Genomic DNA, 19187 nt, shown 5'->3' with positions numbered 1-19187 from the left:
GCAAGGTGTCTTGCAGGTGGTACTTACACTTGATCATATCTTGAGTGGTTTTCTCGATCTGGAGAATAACTGTCTGACCGGAATTATCTATCATAGATGCCTTTCGAGCGTGGCCACGCATTTCCAGTTAACTACTCCTCGAGTGGCCTTGAGATTTCAAACAACCCTGACAAGGGGTGGACAATTCATATCGCCCTATTCCCTTCGTTCAGCCACAGTCCATCATAACCCAAAATATACCCAGTTTGACCTCATTTACGAAATCGTAGAGTATAAATCAAAGCTAATCAGAAGTTGTGCCAACTTGGGCGAATAGTCTCTAGTCAAAAGAATTGACTCATAAGAATACTATGGGGGTGTTTCGCCTTGCTTTTATAAAAGAGTTTTTCCTTTTTAAAAGGAGTACTTATTCATAAACTACTTCTTAAAGAAATTGTAAGTGTTTGACCAAATTTTTAAAAATTTGTTTTTCATTATTTGATACGTTTGGCCAATTAGTGAACAATTTTTTGTTTTGCTTTTAAGAATATCACATGTATCCCAAATATTACAATTTGAATGAAATTTATATTGACGAAATTTGGAAATATTATGAATAGTCACTCAAATATTATTTTTGGCATGGATAGAATCTTATGTATACAAAGAAAATTAGAAGTAGAAGTAGAAGCACCAATTTGCTACTTCTACTTCTAGTGGCTTAAATGCTAGTTTATGACTTTTTAAAAGTAGTTTTAAACTCTCTAAAAAATAGTGTTTGGCCTAATTTCTACTTTTTCATTTAGAAAAGCACTTCTAAAGCTAGGCCAAACAGTACCTATAGTAGCTCTTGCCACGACCAGGCTTTATGAATTACCAGAACTCTATAAGCGGTCACTGCCCGACAGATTGTCCCATACAGTCTGCCTATGTGATCGACTAGTCATCCCACATGACCTTATGGCACTTGAACTTGCCATCAATCGCATCACACTCTAGTCACTTCGAGACGTCACCTCATATAAGTAACTAGGGGCGAATACCATGTCAATCCAGTTCACTTTAATGGGGTTCAATTTGTCTCTACAATCCATTCGGATACGACAAGGTAGCGGGTGAGTTTAATAAAACTCAAACGATAAATGTTATTATCACATATGAATAGTCAATACACTATTACTACTTCATATTCTATAATCTTTAGTGTATTATTAACACTAGTTAAAATGCAACATAAGCTTGGCAAGTAGATATACCCGATATCCATATATTCCAACTTTATTAATCGCTATTTCCTTCCATTCAATGTCATCTCTAATGACATGAATTCATTTCTAAGTATTTGTCTAGGCTTCTTGCTAGACTTGGGCTCTTTAACTTGAAAGATGCCCCCACTGTTATCACATAACTTGTGATAAAGTCATTTAGTAGAGGGATTCACCCTTAATCCCTTCATTGACGAATTAATCACTATTTACTTAGAATCCTTTTGTAGAATTTGCAATGCGCGAAACTAAAACACCTTTCTTAGTCTCTTGCTCCTTAGTCAATAGGTCACCCTAGGATTTCAACAAATCCCTTTTGAGTTTGGTAACTAAAGTTTGTGCAACACTTCAACACCCAACTTAGTTTGTCATCCAAACATGTGAACGAATCCTTAATTCTTCTCAAGAATCTCAAGGATGTTCTTTAAGGCTTTCGCAAGCCATATTATGGGAATTATCCCTTTAATTGACTTATTGTGCTCTCAGCATATGTCACATCATGGCACGTGCGTCTGTTGGCATACATGATCATTCTAATGGCGGAAACATTAGAATTTGATTTCATGTGATCAACAACTTAATAGGTTCACAGAATGATTATGACTCCATCATAGTAATTCTATTTCCATCAACATGAATAGCCTATTTGACTTTGTTGTTGTACAACAGATGTGAAATATCTTATCCGCATAAGACTCTCAACTCTATGAAAATATACTCTCACATAGATTCGGTAATCTAAAGTATATTGCACCTTTTCCTAGTCTCCCAATCACTCTTGCCAGAAGAGAGAATTGGTACATTATTCTCAATAAGTAATATGTTATCAACATATAAGACATGGAGAAACAATTCTAGCTCCCACTTAACTTCATGTATATCATGATTCTTCAATCATGTGAATGAAACAATTCACTATTATCACATGAACGAAAAGTATAATCCTTTAATGCTTGCTTTAAGATCATTCTAAGATTGCTTAAGAAAGCTACGCATAATATGTTAGGATTCTTAGATCTTCATCTAAGATCTTGTGTTTCAAACCACTTCCTTCTCTAAATTCCCATTTTAGAAAAGCGAATTTTATTTGCCATTCTTCATTAAAATGAAATACGGCAATTCCTAACACAATTTATCTTGATCAACATCTTCATGTAAATCTTATGCATTTGTGTACTCTAAAGCTCTATTTAACTTTGAGGTGACCCTCGTCTTAAAGTAAATCTACTCTTGAGTAACAATTTTCGGATTATAATGCTTCGGCTCGTATGTAACAAGGTCATGATACTATTACTTTCACAAAGTAATATTTTAACAATAAGACATGTGCGATAAACTCCCACTGAACTATGGTCTCATTCTATCTTCATAGACAATAGTTCAATACCAACTCCCACTCTATAATTCTATTACTTTCACAAAGTAACATTTCAACTATAAGATATGTTTGTGACTATTCAATCTACTCCCACTCTATCTCTCAGAAATACATCTATCTTCTTGAGATATAGCTTTGTGAGTTACAAACATATATATTTAATGGAGTATTAGGAGTTTATCTTGACTATGTATTAGCTTTCAAAAGTCCATCCTAACATGGCAGCTTGATAAGATACGAGTCTTATCCATGTCATCTGTTTAATAGACTCTCTATTCTAGGTATCTCATGGTTGACCATTCGTTTAGAATAATGTGTCCGTATGGTATGGTGAATTCCCTACTTGATGAGTTCAAAAACTCATTACAACTTTAATTGATCTTACATAAGTAAGTTGTTACTTTTAGTAATGATGACATAAGAAGAATCAAATTCATAGCTTATGGACATATAATAATCCCATCATCATAATCGTCTATTTGATCAATTTGAGTTGTTTATCTAATATTTCTCTACGCAAGTAATTAATGATGATGTTTTTAGAACAAATAACATAATAAAACAAGTGATTTGGGTTGAAAACCAAATCACCAATATCCAAAATACAACCCGTGTTTAAAGCATACAAACCAATTTCCAAGTCACACAAGGAAATCAAAATAGTTCTAAAACATGAAATACATCATAAAATTAAAGGCAAAGCAAATAAAAGCCAAGCTTCCATTGATCAATCACCACGGTCGGCTACTCTAGCTTCCCATATGATCCTCTAGGCTTGCTTCTCCTTGCCCTTGTCCTAGGTAGGGGGCCCTATTTACAATAAAAAGGGTAATCATCACAACTTGTATCACATACTAATTGAGATTGAAACATAAAAGATAGGGATAGTTATATACCTCTTTGGAATAACCTTTCCGACTTTGATGTCGCCAAGGTATTTGGAACAGTTTCTCTTCCAATGCCCAACACCACAACAATAGTGGCACTTGTCCCCGGTGGGGGCACTGTACTTGGGCTTGGAGGAGCTTGCTTCATAAGTCTTAGCTTTGTTCCTGTTGGGAGTTCGCTTCTTTTCCCTTTTCCCGCCTTTCTTGAAGGTTCCATTGCTCTTATGATTGACATTGAGCACATCTTTGGTGGTGCTGACACTTAGCCCCATGTCCCTTCAGCTTGCACAAGCATTTTGTGCAACACATCAAGGGAAACTTTCTTATCTTGCATATTAAAATTCACCTGGAATTGAACATATGCTTTGATTTTGTTAAGGGAATGAAGAATTCGATCAATTACGAGTTCATTGGGAATTTCCACCTTATGCATTTTCAAGGTCTCAACATGCTCCATCAACTTGAGCACATGAGGGCTCACCTTTTGGCCCTCTTTGATGTTAAGATCAAAGAATGCGGAAGCCGCCTCATATTGAATGACCCTAGGAGCTCGTGAAAACATGTTCACAAGCTTCATGTAGATCTCATGAGCGGTGCTAATCTTTATAGCACTTCGTTGGAGTTCGGCCTCCATAGCAAAGATCAACACATTTTTGATCGCGGTCGACTCCTTTTGGTAAACCTCATAGGTTTGCCTAGCGGCGGGGGTGGACCTAGTATTAGGTTCGGAGGGAGATGCCTCGGTAAGGTAACGAAGCTTGTCGTCACCTTGCGCGGCCAAGCGAAGTTGCGCGTCCCAATCGGCGAAATTAGACCCATTCTTTTCTAACTTACAACGATCCATGAAGGATCGGAGCCATGACACATTGGTAAGTGTGGTGGAACTAGTGGATGCGGACGTGATTGGAGTTGCCATTGCGGTTGATAAAACAAATTTGACTACAAAATAGGAAATGAAGGAGTTAATTATCATCTATCGTTTTAATAATACTCATAAATTTAACTACAAGTATTGCATTTATATAGTGACCTCCACCCAACTATATAATGATTCCGAGATCCAAATTCATATCAACTCGGGCACGGTGAGCCGATTCATCCCTTATTAATATAACTCGGTGGATTAACACTTTAATCGATTCTACTTTTAGAACTCTCGGTCGATAAAAATTACTCAAATTTTCATCTTTAGCCCGGAACACATGCGACTACGGTCAACAATACTTCCGTTGAGCTCAATCCAAATTTCGATGTAATAACATTTTACTACCCCACTTCGCCAACGTAACAAGGTTTGTATTACGGTGAAGTCGGATTAACTCCCTTATGAAATTGGTACTTCATGGGTTCTACTATTTGGTAAGGCTAATTCTCAATTATTATATGTGAGAGGTCTTGTCAATTTATTATCTATCACGTTTTAAGTGAACTAAAGCGGTGAACTACGATAATTATAATTGACACGGTCGATTACTCGATATGATATGCATGTGTTGTTATGGCGATTTGGCAATGCATGCAACATATTAAAATAAATGCAAAGCAATAAATGAAATTCCTAGTATGGCCTTTCTAAAATAGAAAATCAAATAATCTATTACATATTCGGAAACCAACTCCTTTGGTCCCTTGAATCTTCAATTGGCACGCCTCCCAAGACACCGTCTTCGTCGGATCACCTTTCTGAATGGCACCGTCTTTGAAGATGCTCCATAATTACAAATAATAATAAAAATACAAAGCTATTCCTATTATACATTTGTAAAATGGAAAAACTAATAAAAATAATAGTGATTCGAGATCACATTAAATTACAACTGAATCAATATTCCCTTTCATTACGGGTAATATCGATTAAAACTAAGGTCATACTAAGATAAAATTACATAATTCAAAATTATATAAATAAAAGACATTCAACAATTGAAATATGCAGCATTATAATATGTACCTATTATGCCAAATGATGTGCCAAATCGCCCTATTTAACTTATGTCGTACATATAACCCGGTTTTATGGAAATGCGTGATAATAACCTTTTAAAATCACTAATTAACACTTAAATCACATCTAAGCTCAAGTTAATTATCCTAACACTTTTTAGGACTCAAAAATTAGTCATCACTCAATTTTTGACAATAATTCAACTTGATTTAATTTTATGCTCATTTTTTTACCTTAAAATCATAATATTAATGAAATAAATCCAAATTAAATTATAAAAATTTAAAAATTTGAATTTTAAATTTTTGAAAATTTTGGAATTAATCCATGACACTCATAATGTCAAAAATCATGGTTAAAATTTTCGAATTAATTTTGAGAAAATATAGTTGCTTTTTATCGGTTTTATCTCATAAAATACTTAAAGTATCCAAAAATTAATCCAATAATTTTTACAACTTTAGATCTGATTAGTGGGATATTAATGCAACTTAAAATAATTTTCTCAAGCCATGAAATACGATTTAGCTAATTTTGCTAAAATAGTCACTATTTATGCCATTTTTTACTCTAAAAATCCATAAATCATGCTAAAAGAGATCTTTTAATCTAGAAATTTACATACTCTCTGCAAATTATGCATGTGACATCATATTAAAAGATCATGGCTTAGTTCGAGATTTAACTAATTTTAACCATTTTACCTCATTTAATCCATTTTTATCTCATAAAAATTATAAATCATGCAATATTAATCAAATTAACTCGACTTTTTAAACACAACTTGTAAAATATGCATGTGAGGTCATCTAAAATTTCCAAGGTCATAAACTTAGTTTAACTATTTTTAGCATTTTAATTCCCATTTTAGTCATAAAAATGTAATAAAATCACTAAAAATCATTAAAATGAGCAATAAATTTCCATAAATCATAAAAATGACCTAAAAATATTTTAGGACCATAATATATAACATGCATGGTGATTTTGTGTCTTATACTTATAAATCAAAAATTTTTAGTTTTATATGTTAACCTTTTAATTCGGAAAAACAATAACCGATTATGCATGCAACATCCTTATGCTCTGATACCACTTGTTAGGTTCATATACCTATTATTAGACTCCTCTAATAGTGAACTAATTAACTTGTTAATTATTTGTTCTTTAGATCTAGTGCATGCATAACAATATGAAAGATTTATAAGAAAAACAATGTCCCTTACATTGATGATTGGTTCGATATATTGGGCACAAGTAAGGTCACCTTCCTTCACTTGTTTTTGAGCTAAATATGATGGATGATCCTCCTAAGACTCCAAGTATAGAAGACACTCCAATAAGTTGCACCCAAGATTAATCCCAAAAATTCCTACTAATATTAACTAGATATGTAGTAGAAATGTTCCCTTAATAATACTAATATTTCTATTATTACTACTTCTAGTAATAGATTGATGTGTATTAGTATTTGTGAGAGATTTTAGCAATTGCATGTGAGGAGGAACTTTAGAGGAAACAAGCAAAAACTTCAACCAACAAAATGAGCAACCAAATGCCCATTTAAAAGGCCAAAAACCGGTGGCCACACTTAGGTAGGAATCTTTTGCTTTTGTTTTTTACTCTTTTGTTTAGTATAGGTAGAGTATAGGGAGCATGTGTGTAAGATGTAGCATGAAAAGGCTTGTGTGATATGTCACAATCACACAATAACCAACACAAACAAAAAACAAAAGAGCATCTTTTGTCTCTTCATTTGGCCGAAATATTGGACCCATTTTGGTCCATTTTTGCCTTTTGTCATTTGTCCCACAAATGCTTATAAGTCATATGTTTAACTATCTTATATAAGTAATTCTTTATGTAATCATTTAACACTTAAATATTACAATTAATAATATAATATACACTCTACTTTTTGAGTAGTATACTACCATTATAACATTATATAATGGGTCCCATAATTACTAGTTGGTTAAAATTACAACTTCTTGTAACTTTAAATAACTAATTACCTCTACCTCAAAACTTATATAATACCTCAACTAATTTAGTAATTTAACACTTAATTACTAAATTTAATCTTATTTAATCACATTACAATAAGACGCAAAATTGCACTCCCATAATTTAAGGAATTAATTAATCTGTATCGCATACAATTAATTAAATATCTATTTGGACCTCATCCTATAGGTGTGACCTAAAGGGATCAACTGACCACCACCGTCACACGACAGTAATGTCAAACTCTAGTTAACCAATCATTACCGATTAATGACGGTCAGTCGACTATATAAAGAATCATCCCTCACGTATTCTTAGTATGAGATTTAATAATGATATTTAAATCATGTGATCACACTATTGTTGAGGACACATTTCCCAACAAAAGTGTCATATAAGGGGTTCGTGGTAAAGCCTAAGATGAAGTTGATCGCGGTAATGACTTTAAAGTCATGTTTTAGAAAGAAGTATCCTTTAATCCTTTGTCATGTGAGGGAAATGCGGGTAGAGGAGCCATCAGCATCTGACATACCCGTGGTTGGGGAGTTTGGTGACTTTTTTCCAGACGAGATATTGCGGTTACCTCCTAAGAGGGACATCGACTTTAGTGTTGAACTCAAACCGGAGATGGGACCTATATCTAAAGCACCATACCGGATGGGACCTAAATAGTTGGAAGAGTTGAAGAAGCAGCTGAATGAGTTGCTAGACAAGAGGTACATTCGACCTAGTGTATCACCTTGGGGTACGCCAGTTTTGTTTGTGAAAAATAAAGACGGGAGTATGAGGCCATGCATCGACTATAGGGAGTTAAACCATGTCAATGTGAAGAACAGGTATCCTTTGCCAAGGATTGATGATCTTTTCGACCAGCTGAGTGGCGCCGGAGTGTTTTCTGAGATCGATTTGAGGTCGGGTTATCACCAGTTAAGGATAGCAGATGAGGATATTATAAAGATAGCTTTTCGATCGCGGTATGGTCATATGAGTATGTGGTGATGCCGTTTGGGTGGACTAATGCACCAGCAGTATTCATGGATCTTATGAACCGGATCTTTAGTCCGTTCTTGGATAGGTTTGTGGTTGTCTTTATTGACGACATCTTGGTCTACTCTAAGACTAAGGAGGAGCACCTAAGGTTAGTACTACAGACCTTGCGAGATAATCACTTGTATGCCAAGCTATCTAAGTGTGAGTTCTGGTTAGAGAAAGTGGCTTTTCTGGGCCATGTGATCTCAAGAGATGGAGTGTCTGTGGATCCTAGTAAGATTGAGGCATTGTCAAACTGGGAAGCACTGAATAATGTTGATAAGATCTGGAGTTTCTTGGGTTTAGCTGGCTACTATAGGAGGTTTGTGAAAGACTTCTTTTAGATCGCTAGGCCTATGACAGCTTTGATGGGGAAAGAGACCAGATTTCGCTGGGATGAGAGTTGTGAAACGGCGTTCCAAACCTTGAAGGAGCGTTTGACCACAGCTCCCGTTTTAGCTCTACCTGAGGGAAGTGAGATCTTTGAGATATATACCGATGCTTCAAATAATGGATTGGGTTGTGTCTTACTGCGGAATAGGAAAGTTATCGCATATGCTTTGAGGTAGCTGAAGCCGTACGAGCAGAACTATCCTACTCACGATTTGGAATTGGGTGCAGTGGTTTTTGTTCTAAGGATTTGGAGGCACTATCTCTATGGGGCGACCTTTAAGGTGTTTTTGGATCATAAGAGCTTGAAGTACATATATACACAGAAAGAGTTGAACATGCGTCAGAGGCGATGGATGGAGTTGATTGGAGACTAAGATATGGAAATCATCTATCATGAGGGGAAAGCTAATGTGGTGGCGGATGCCTCGAGCAAGAAGAGTGTGCATTCGTTATGCACTGATATGTCTTTGATGAAGATGAGGGATGAGATGACTAAGATGGGGGTCCATATGATTCGAAAGGGCGATGCCATCGGTGACTTGACTATCGAGCCTGATTTTTATGATGACATAAAGAGGAAAAGGGAACTTGATACCAAGATTCAAGAGTGGAAGTCAAGGGTAGAGAGTGGCACGGTTTCGAGGTTTTCTATCCACACAAATGGGAGTGTTCATTTTGATGGGATATGGTGTGTACCTAGTGACGTTGACTTGAAAACGTTGCTCATGACGGAGGCTCATTGCACTCCTCATTCTGTACATTCGGGTGGTGACAAGCTCTATAAGGACTTAAAGAAGACGTTTTGGTGGCCTATATGAAGAAAGATGTTGCTGAGTTCATGGCTAGGTGTTTAACTTGTCAACGTGTAAAGGGGCAAAAACGAAGACCACAAGGTAAGATTCGGTCACTTGAGGTGTCGGAATGGAAATGGGAGTCGATGTCTATGGACTTTATAGTGGGGTTACTAAGTGTGGATGCGGGGATTCGGATTATCCCCGGGTTTGAAAATCGTTTAGAGTCGCCACCAAATTTAAAGAAATTTGGGAACCATTAATGAGATTTGAGTTCATTGTTGAAAGTACGTGATGGGATGTTCGTTAATAAAACACCCACCCCCACCCGTTGCAATAATAGCCGCTACTAAGGACGACGATGGCTAATTGGACAAGACTACAATTCGTTCTAAGAGAATGCAAACACCGTTTTTATCCTAACATGTGAACTTGGTTTCTAATCGTTTAATGCATCTAATCTACTTTGTCCAAGTGATTTAGCATGTGAGATTGATTTGAACTGTACTAAAAAGCATTCACAAACATGGCTTATATGGGAATGGGGGAGCCGTTGGGGAACTGGCTATTACAACCCAGACGATTCTCGTCGACTCGATTTGCAAACAATTGAATTAAAGATACAACTCGATCTAAATACAATTGGTAAACATGACATATGACTCACGAGCGACACACCTATCTAGGTGCCTTGAAAACCATGCAAATGACAAGGCCACGGCTCACATGGACTTCGTCCTTAGCCTTATCATCGCTTTGCGCACTCACTTCGATTTAATTGATTAAATACTTCAATTTAACCAACTAAAGCAAAGGTTTTGTAAAACCATTTTGACTCAAAATAAAGGACTAACTAGACCCATATTTTAAAGTACAAATTACATTGCTTTGAATTAAATTACAATAATTACAACGATTGAATAAAAATAACAATTGAAATAAAACCGCAATAATTAGAATAAGACAAAAAATGAAAAAACAATGGCACGAAGGACGAGGCATCACACGGCCTAAAAGGGATGGTCAAAGTTGACTATTTTAGTCATCGAGTGCAATGAATCGGATGCTAAGCATGCGCAATTCAACTAGCAAGAAATCGTCATAAGAAAAGATGAATTCATTAAATTCTTTAAAGAAATTCATTTAAATTCCTATATCGGGTTTTGTATGACCTATGAATGTCTAATGCATTTAACATGCATTCTATATATTAATTGGTCAAGTTTGAGATTTAGCAATTGATAACGATACAAATAACATACATGCATCATAAATCAATTAAAACATGCAATTTAATCTAATTGCTTCATAATTAAAATTAAACCAAAACATTAAACATGTGAAACAAGGTAATTACTTTGTAATTAAAACATTAAACATGTGAGAATGAACTATAATTAAAATTTCATTTTATTTGATTTAAAACATGTTATCGTCATACAATTAACAAATAATTCATTAAACATGTTAATTATTCTAACTAAACATGTTATCGTCATAGATTGAAAAACAAGCATGCGATTAATATACTATCTATTCTAAACAGCAATTAACCCAACATTAACATCATAATTATGTAACATATTAATAAACATGAGACGATAATTAAAAGACGATAAAAAAGCGATAAAAAGGCCCTTAGGCCGTGTACCACACGAGCAAAAGGAAGGGAAAGAGACGGGATTTTGTGCACCCTCAACTTACATGTAGACTTGGACACCACTTGGGATCCTGTGTACAAGCTTTGCTATGAAGGAACGTCTTCGACGATTGTAAAAACAAGTTGATTTGAAAACAAATTCGAAAAAGAAAACAATTTCTTTTTAAAAGATGCACTTCGTGCGACGTTCTTAAACTGACAATTGTGACTTCGTTTCTTAACCAAAATTCGTTCCGAAAGATGTTCTGGAATCCTTGAGTTCCAAAGATTTGAAATTTAGCAAAAAAACAGTAGCAAAAATCATTTTGAATTGATTAAAAACGAACGAAAACAGGTGTTGTCCACACGAGTTTCAAAAACACGATTTGGTTGCACTTTGTACAACGATTTTCAAACGAAGATTGTGACTTCGTCTCTTGCTCAAATCTAAATCCGAAAGATGTTCTGGAATCCTTGAAGAACAAAGATTCAACATTTAGCAAGAAACAGAAGCAAAAACAGCTTCAAAACAAATAAAAATGGACGAGAACAGTAGCTGTCCAAAACGCGGGAAAACACAAACAAGAGAGCAAATCGATGCTCTAATGCTTGTATAATCCTTTGTATGAACTTTGTATTTTTTTCTGGGTATGAGAGGAGTTTTAGGATGCTTTTTACGTGAGGTTTGATGGTGATATGCTTAGGGTTTCGATCTCTCAAAACGGTGTGGTTTTCTCTCCCTTTTTCGTCCTCCCTTTGTGTTTTTTGAGGTTTTTCTTATATATGAAGGGGAATAAATGTTAGGGTTTGGTTTTTTAGCTGGTAGGGAGTTTTTATATGGAAGAATTCGTGAATTTGAAGAGATATGGAGTTTTGGAAGTGAATATTCGGTTTTTGGAAAGGATAGAGTTTGAGAGATTGGGTTTCAGTTTTGGTAGGATTTGCTAGCTGGTTATGGGTGGAAAATATATCTTATGCTTGAGGAACAAGCAACGGAAGACAGGGAATGGAGTAGGGTTGAATAGGGGCTTCGAAAAGAGCTCGGGGGCTCCCTGTTTTGGACGCGGCAAAATAGGGTGTGGGCACGGGTTGGTGGGTGCGGGTTTGGTTGGGTCTGGGCATGGGTATGGGTATGGGTCAGGTTGATGGTTTGGGTCATAGGTCATGTGTTGGGTGTGGTGTTGGCTGGGCTAGGGTGATAGTTTGGGTGGTTTTAGGTGTTGGTTGGGCTCGGGAAAAACAGGGGAGAAGGGTTGGGTTATCGCGGGTTTGGGGAAGGAAAAAAGGAAGGGAAAGAGTGTTGGTAGTGGGGTTCGAACCCGGGATCTGTGGAGATGGGAGGTGGAAGAGCAAGCCTCGACACTCGTGCCAAAGTCCGTCCAAAAAATGAGCTAAAAGCGTCTTAAAAATCGAGTTAAAAACCGCTTAAAAAATCTAATTTTACAAATTAAATAAAGCGATAAAAACACGAAAAACCATCACAATCTCTTTTCAAATAAATTTAAATAAAAAGTTTGAACGATAATTTATTTTTCAAATAAATTATAAAATGTTAAATTTTAAATAGACTCGAAAATATGAAAAACGATGAAATAAATTTCATTCATTTCAAAATAATTTAAATTTCATTTAAATTATAAAACCGTCAAATAACGCTTGTCCCGCATCACTAAACGAAATCCGCTAACGAGCGGTGTAAGTAAACATGTGTCCTATCATCATCGGGTGTTTTGTCGGGATTTCTGTAAACTCCAATATCGACGGATACGGGTATATACAGAGCCCACACTTTGACTGAGGCTTGGACAAGGTGAAAGTCAAAGTATACCCCAGGTCCCTCTCGACCTGAGGATTCCGCGGATCGTTTAGAGTCCATTAGACTTACGTATGTAAGCTCGCCAGCCATAAGAAGACATCATACTTGAAACTTTGCTGGAGATTGCTTCTTGCATTTGTTGTATCAAATCATCATCATCATTGGTCGTCGACCCATAAACTTGCATATATTGTGGATTGAACCTTGTCCTTAGGCGCCTACGTATCCATTGTGACGGAATCAAATCCGCATCAGAGTTCGGCAAACATTGGTCTCTTGACTCAAATACTGCTGGTATGCATTCCGCTAGCTGTACCCAAATGCTGCTGGCATGCGTTCCGCTAACTATACCTGAATGCTTCTGGTATGCGTTCCACTAACTATACCCAAAACGGAGCTTTCCGAAGGACATTGCCGTTATACTTTGGAGATACTTCTCCCACACTGTCACCCACTAGAGTTAACAGTTTTCATCATAGCTTGCTTGAGCTGTAATTCCTGGTGCCCAACTTTGAGCAGTATTGTTGTAATATTGCTGGTTGCATTCCGCTGGGGAATATTTTCATCTTAGTAACCCGACACGCATCACTTTTAATTGGTGGAGAGTTCTCCGTACATCATTGTGGCAGTCTCTGGAGCTTGGAAAGCGAACAGAGCCCCTAGTTGCATTGGGTCTAAAGTTTCTGTCTTTAGGGTGTTTAACTGAAGCGTACCTGCTTAAACTTGGACATATATCATGACAGAAATCATATAATGTTATCCCGAACTTTCGGTAATCATAGCTTAAACGTGGAGGGGCTCAAGGCCCGAACAAAAACATTGGGTTTCTGACCCGGTTTGCATGTGGAAAGGGACGCCGCCCAGAATTATTACTTCATTTTGAAAATGGGCTTCACCCGGAACATACATTTGAAAATGGGCTTCACCCGGAATCATACATTTGGAAATGGGTTTCACCCGGAACATACATTTGAAAATGGGCTTCACCTGGAATATACATTTGAAAATAGGCTTCACCCGCGATCATTTTATTTTGAAATTTCATAGGAAGACGATGAGCAAATATGTTTCGAGTTTTGGACTCGGGGATTGACCCGTAAACAAAACATAAGAAAAGATCCGTGAATGTGTACAGTTTTTCCAATTCAAACATAGACTTGCTGGGGATAAAAAATGTAGATTGGCCATTCTGGCCCGCGAAACATAAGTAAAGCCCGTGACAACGAACTTTGATGTGAAAATAAACACAAGTTGACGGGATAGGTATGGAGGCACGTGCCCCGAGGCCCACGGCCTGGTTACTTGGGCGGCAAGTAGGAGCTTTCCTAAAAGCTCTGGAATTCTTTCCTTGCTTTTTCCTATATAAGGAGATCATAATGGGAGATAAATCATAACTTCTTATTCTTCTTTTTCACAAAACTTTTGCTAAGCATGAATTCTCTTCGAAAAACCATGTTATCTTGGGCTTCTGATTTCAAAGGATTGGATTCCCAAATACTTGTTGATACGGGATTGAAACAACTAGTCCCGTTAAGGCAGGTCTTTCCCGAAACTATCTTTTTTGACGAATGCTTAAAATTCTAGGACCCTACCCATCATGTTTTTTCCTTTCCAGAAGGAGAGATTTGTCCTTTTTCAGAAGATATTGCCATTCTAGGAGGTTGGAGGATCGAGCTAACTCCCGTTATTCCCGACTTTCAGAGGGGATGGGCTAACAAGTACTGTGATTTCCTTGGTTTATCACGGGATGAAGCCCATGCCTTTGTTGATGGGGAACGAGTAACCTTGCTCGTTATTGCTCGGAAGTTTGGTCGTGCTGACGACCCATTGATTCCTACGGCGTTCCGTAGTAGGGCTTTTGGATTGATCATGCTTTATGCTTTTGAAGGACATATTGAGGTGCCAACCTGTTACGGTAAAGCGAAATTCATTCAGATTGTTGAACAAATGGAGCAACGTAGGAGCCCGGCTTGGCTCATCCTTGCTGAAACCATTGCTGGGTTAGATGCTCGAAAGGCTAACCTCAGCCTTGCTTATACTGGATCAACCCGTCTTTTACAGGTATGTCTTTTTGCTCTTTCTCTTTTTTCTTTTTGTTTTCTTTTTTCTTTTTTTTCGTCTTTTTTTTCTCTTTTTTCCTTTTTTTTCTTTTTTTCTTTTTTTTTTTTTGTGTTTGCCCACCTCCTTTCTTTTCAGTGGGTTTTGACATCATTTCCTGTAGTCTGATTCGCTTTCGGTCCTTTTCACAGGTCTGGCTATATGAGAGACTCGAGTTGGTTAATCCACAAAGGGTTCCGTGTGCATATGAAGTGAGAAGCTTCACTTCTCATCATCGTCAATTTCCAACCGGGAATAAGGAGCCTTTCTGGCGACAGCGACTTTCGACCAATGCTGGGTTATATGTTAGGTGGGCTTTACCTAGGTTCGCCTTACTGCAGTTACTAGTTTGTCTGAGACTGATAGAACCAGACATCTCACTCTTATGGGCTTGGAGTGGTCCACCCATATCTATCCGGGCCGTGTTCTTCGACAGGTCGGTCATCGGCAAAGGATTCCCGCTGTTAAGCCTGTTCGCGGCCAAGTCCAAGGAGTGACTCTCGTGAGGTGAAATGCATGGTTAGAGTCCTAGACTCAGAGGACTATCTCGCATATTTCTGAGCCATTTGCTTCTACTTGGATGTCACCCACTTATTTGCAGTGGACTATTGAATCTTCTTTCAAGGCCCGGAGAAAACTTTACGAGGATGAGGCCGTTGACTACAAATACCACAAGAAAGGGGAGAAGAACCGAGAATTCTTTACTAGGACGACCTCGATTTCATCTAGGCCCGACTAACTCGACTCCTAGGACTGACTCTTTGGTTTCAGATGTGTGGAAAAGGTTACGTCCGAGAAGCGAAAGTAGGTTGACACTTGCAGAAAGACTCGGTTATCGGCCTAGTGTGAAAGACAGACTGGGCCCTCGGGAAGAATTGATGATACCTCCAAAGAAAATAGCCCGAGTGATGATGGGTGAGACTTCGTCTCATCGTGATGGGGCGTGCGGCCCGGCTAAGGGTAGCAAAGAGTAGTCTTCGACATTAAAATCTACTATTACTATTACTGTTTGTGTGCTTTCCTTTTTAGTTGTGTGTGATGGGCTTCGCCCGGAATAATATATTATAATGGGCTTCGCCCGGAATTTAGAATAAATAAAAACTTATTATTTATTAGAAATCCCCAGTTTCTGCATCAAAATTTTCATTTTTGTTTTACATGTTTCGGTTGTACTCTTAATTAAGAGTTGCCTACGTGTCTGCTTCGCAACCGAATCAAACCGAGTCCGTAGTTCTCACTTAAAATATTTCAGGCAATGTAAACAACTCGCAACTTATTCTAAAAACATTTGCAATTCAAAGATTATTTCATAACATTTGAGAATGAGGTCGTCAAGGATAGTATTTCTTCAGCTGGTCCAAATTCGTAGGATATGTGAAGTTATTCCCATCCAAATTTGTTAATCGAACAGCACCTCCCGACAAAATCTTCTTTACCAAATAAGGGTCTGCCCAATTTAGTTTAAACTTACCCCTCGGGTCAATTGGTAACAAAGCTCTAACTGACTTGAGAACTAGATCTCCCTCACTGATTTCCCTTGGTTTCACCTTTTTGTTGAAAGCTCTCTCTATTTTTTTCTGGTAGAGTTGGACATGGTGCAATGCATTCAAACGTCGCTCATCGAGCATGACTAGTGAATCATATCTGGCTTGAACCCAATCTGCTTTAGGAACCTGACTTTCTAGTAGGATCCTTAGGGACGGTACTTCTAACTCAACTTGTTGGACCACCTCCATTCCATATACCAAGTAATACGGGGTTGCTCCCGTGGCTGATCTAATTGAAGTTCTATACCCCCATAATGCAAAAGGGTATCTTCTCTGGCCACTCTCTATAATTTTCAGACATCTTCCTTAAAATGGTTGTAACTGTCTTATTAGCAGCCTCTACCGAGCCATTCGTCTTTGGTCGGTATGGTGATGACTTGTGATGTTTGATTTTATACTTTTCAAATATAACCTCGGTCTCGGCTTGGAAATGAGTTCCATGATCACTGATGAATTCATGCGGTACCCCGTACTGGCAAATGATGTCATTCTGAATGAACTGTGCTATTTGCTTTGCTTTCAGCACTTTGTAAGACTTGGCCTCTACCCACTTCGTGAAGTAGTTAATTGCAACAAATATAAAACAGTGCCCTCCAGTTCCTGATAGGTGTACTTTTCCAATAATGTCGATTCCCTAGGTTGAAAATGGCCAGGGTGATGTCATGGTGTATAACATAGAGGGTGCCACAAGCTGTACATTTGCGAATATCTGACAATTGTGACAGTGCCTGACATATTTGCAACAATTTGTTTCCATCGTTGTCTAATAATAACCAAGTCTTATATTTTTACGAACTAACATATGGGCGTTCATGTGTATCCCGCACTCACCGTCATGGACTTCTTCCATAACCTTTTCAGCTGTCGGTTTATCAATGCATCGCAACAAAACCCCTTGAGCCATCTTTTTGTACAATTGCCCATCATTGGTCTTAATGAACTGGGCGGATAACATTCATAGGGCGCGTTTTCCACGCGTGTCAAGGTCTTGAGGATACTCTCCTGTTTCCTTGAATTTCAAAATGGCTGTGTACCAGGGTTCGGTTTCACCTTCCTCGGTATCATTGATTGCATTCACATAGGCAGGTGACGATCTTCGATTGACACATATTGGCATACTATTTACGTGGTTAGGAATGTTGATCAAAGCAGCTAACTTGGACAATGCATCTGCAAATTGGTTTTCCTCTCTCGGAAGGTGAACATATCGAATGTCTTCGAAGTATTTTTTCCAATTCTTCAATTTTAGTTTGATACGGGGCTAAACTCTGGCTCTTAATTTTCCATGACCCGCCCACTTGATTAATCACAAGGGACGAGTCTCCATGAACAAGCAACTTCTTCACACCCAAGTCTAGAGCACTGCGAAAACCAAGCAAACATGCTTCATATTCAGCGGCGTTGTTTGTGACATTGAAATCCAGTTTGATGGACATGGGCACGTGTTCACATATTGGAGAAATAAGGAGTATACCTACTCCATATCCCATATATTTCGATGCTCCATCGAAATATAAATCCCCTATGTCATTCTCGACGTGTACCACGTTTTCGTCGGGAAATGACCAAGTGTCGATGACTTCTGTTTCTTCGATTGGATTGTCGGCGAGGAAATCGGCAACCGCCCTTCCCTTGATCACCTTCAAAGGTACATATTTGAGATCGAACTCTGATAACATGAGGGTCCATCTCGACATTCTTCCATTTAGCACTGGTTTTTCAAACAAGTTCTTGATCGAATCTATTTTTGAGTAGACACTCACACTGTAGCTGAGCATGTAATGTTTTAATTTCCTCGTTACCCAGACTAGGGCCAGACACGTCTTTTCAAGTGGGGTGTACTTTACTTCATAGTCTAAAAACTTTTTACTGATGTAGTAAATAGCTCTTTCTTCTTTGTCAGCCGTTTGGGCAAGCATAGCCCCCATCGCCGTATCCGTAACAGTTAGATATAACGATAATGGCAGCCCGGCTACTGGTGGGCTTAAAACTGGTGGAGAAGACAGTACTTCCTTTACTTTATTGAATGCAGCCTAACACTGGTCATCCCACATAACATGTTCTCCAACCTTCAGCTTCTTAAAGATCGGCTCACAAATCATCGTCAACTTCTCGACGAAACGGCTTATATATTGAACTCTCCCTAGAAAACCTCGGAGTTCTTTCTTGGTCTCGGGATGGGGCATTTCCTTAATGGCTTTGATCTTTGATGGGTCTACTTCGATGCCATGGTGGCTAACGATATGACCCAATAGTTTGCCAGAGGTGACCCTGAAAGCACACTTTTGTGGATTCAGTCTCATGTTGTACTTTCGCAATCTTTGAAAGAATTTTCGTAGTGCTCCGAGATGGCCGCTACGTTCTTTTGACTTGACTATCATGTCGTCGACATAAACTTCAACTTCCTTGTGCAT

At 37.9% G+C, this 19187-nt stretch overlaps 2 protein-coding genes across 2 annotated transcripts; both read right to left on the bottom strand.

The window, feature by feature from the left end:
- Positions 1-16557: 16557 nt before the first annotated feature.
- Positions 16558-17677, bottom strand: LOC141617978 (uncharacterized). The gene is made up of 2 exons (XM_074435106.1): positions 17605-17677; positions 16558-17057 (listed from the first exon to the last, which is right to left on the bottom strand). Exons 1-2 carry the CDS (start codon positions 17675-17677, stop codon positions 16558-16560), a joined length of 573 nt encoding a protein of 190 aa, XP_074291207.1.
- Positions 17678-17728: 51 nt separating this feature from the next.
- On the bottom strand, positions 17729-18701 carry LOC141617977 (uncharacterized). The gene is made up of 3 exons (XM_074435105.1): positions 18576-18701; positions 18072-18413; positions 17729-18010 (listed from the first exon to the last, which is right to left on the bottom strand). Exons 1-3 carry the CDS (start codon positions 18699-18701, stop codon positions 17729-17731), a joined length of 750 nt encoding a protein of 249 aa, XP_074291206.1.
- Between the last annotated feature and the right edge of the window lie 486 nt (positions 18702-19187).

The sequence above is a fragment of the Silene latifolia genome, chromosome X, assembly GCF_048544455.1.
Source record: "Silene latifolia isolate original U9 population chromosome X, ASM4854445v1, whole genome shotgun sequence".
Lineage (NCBI taxonomy): Eukaryota > Viridiplantae > Streptophyta > Magnoliopsida > Caryophyllales > Caryophyllaceae > Silene > Silene latifolia.
The sequence above is the reverse complement of the archived record's forward strand: the minus strand, read 5'-3'. Positions and strand labels throughout refer to the sequence as shown.

What these genes read in the sequence shown, in the direction of transcription:
- LOC141617977 (XM_074435105.1), bottom strand. Translation starts at nt 18,701, where the DNA reads ATGGGGGCTATGCTTGCCCAAACGGCTGACAAAGAAGAAAGAGCTATT. An exon ending in CGTGTCTGGCCCTAGTCTGG is followed by an intron (nt 18,414 to 18,575) that starts GTAACGAGGAAA and finishes GTACCTTTGAAG; the next exon opens with GTGATCAAGGGAAGGGCGGT. An exon ending in CGTCCCTTGTGATTAATCAA is followed by an intron (nt 18,011 to 18,071) that starts GTGGGCGGGTCA and finishes CTAAAATTGAAG; the next exon opens with AATTGGAAAAAATACTTCGA.
- LOC141617978 (XM_074435106.1), bottom strand. Translation starts at nt 17,677, where the DNA reads ATGGCTCAAGGGGTTTTGTTGCGATGCATTGATAAACCGACAGCTGAA. An exon ending in TATGGAAGAAGTCCATGACG is followed by an intron (nt 17,058 to 17,604) that starts GTGAGTGCGGGA and finishes TGAAAATTATAG; the next exon opens with AGAGTGGCCAGAGAAGATAC.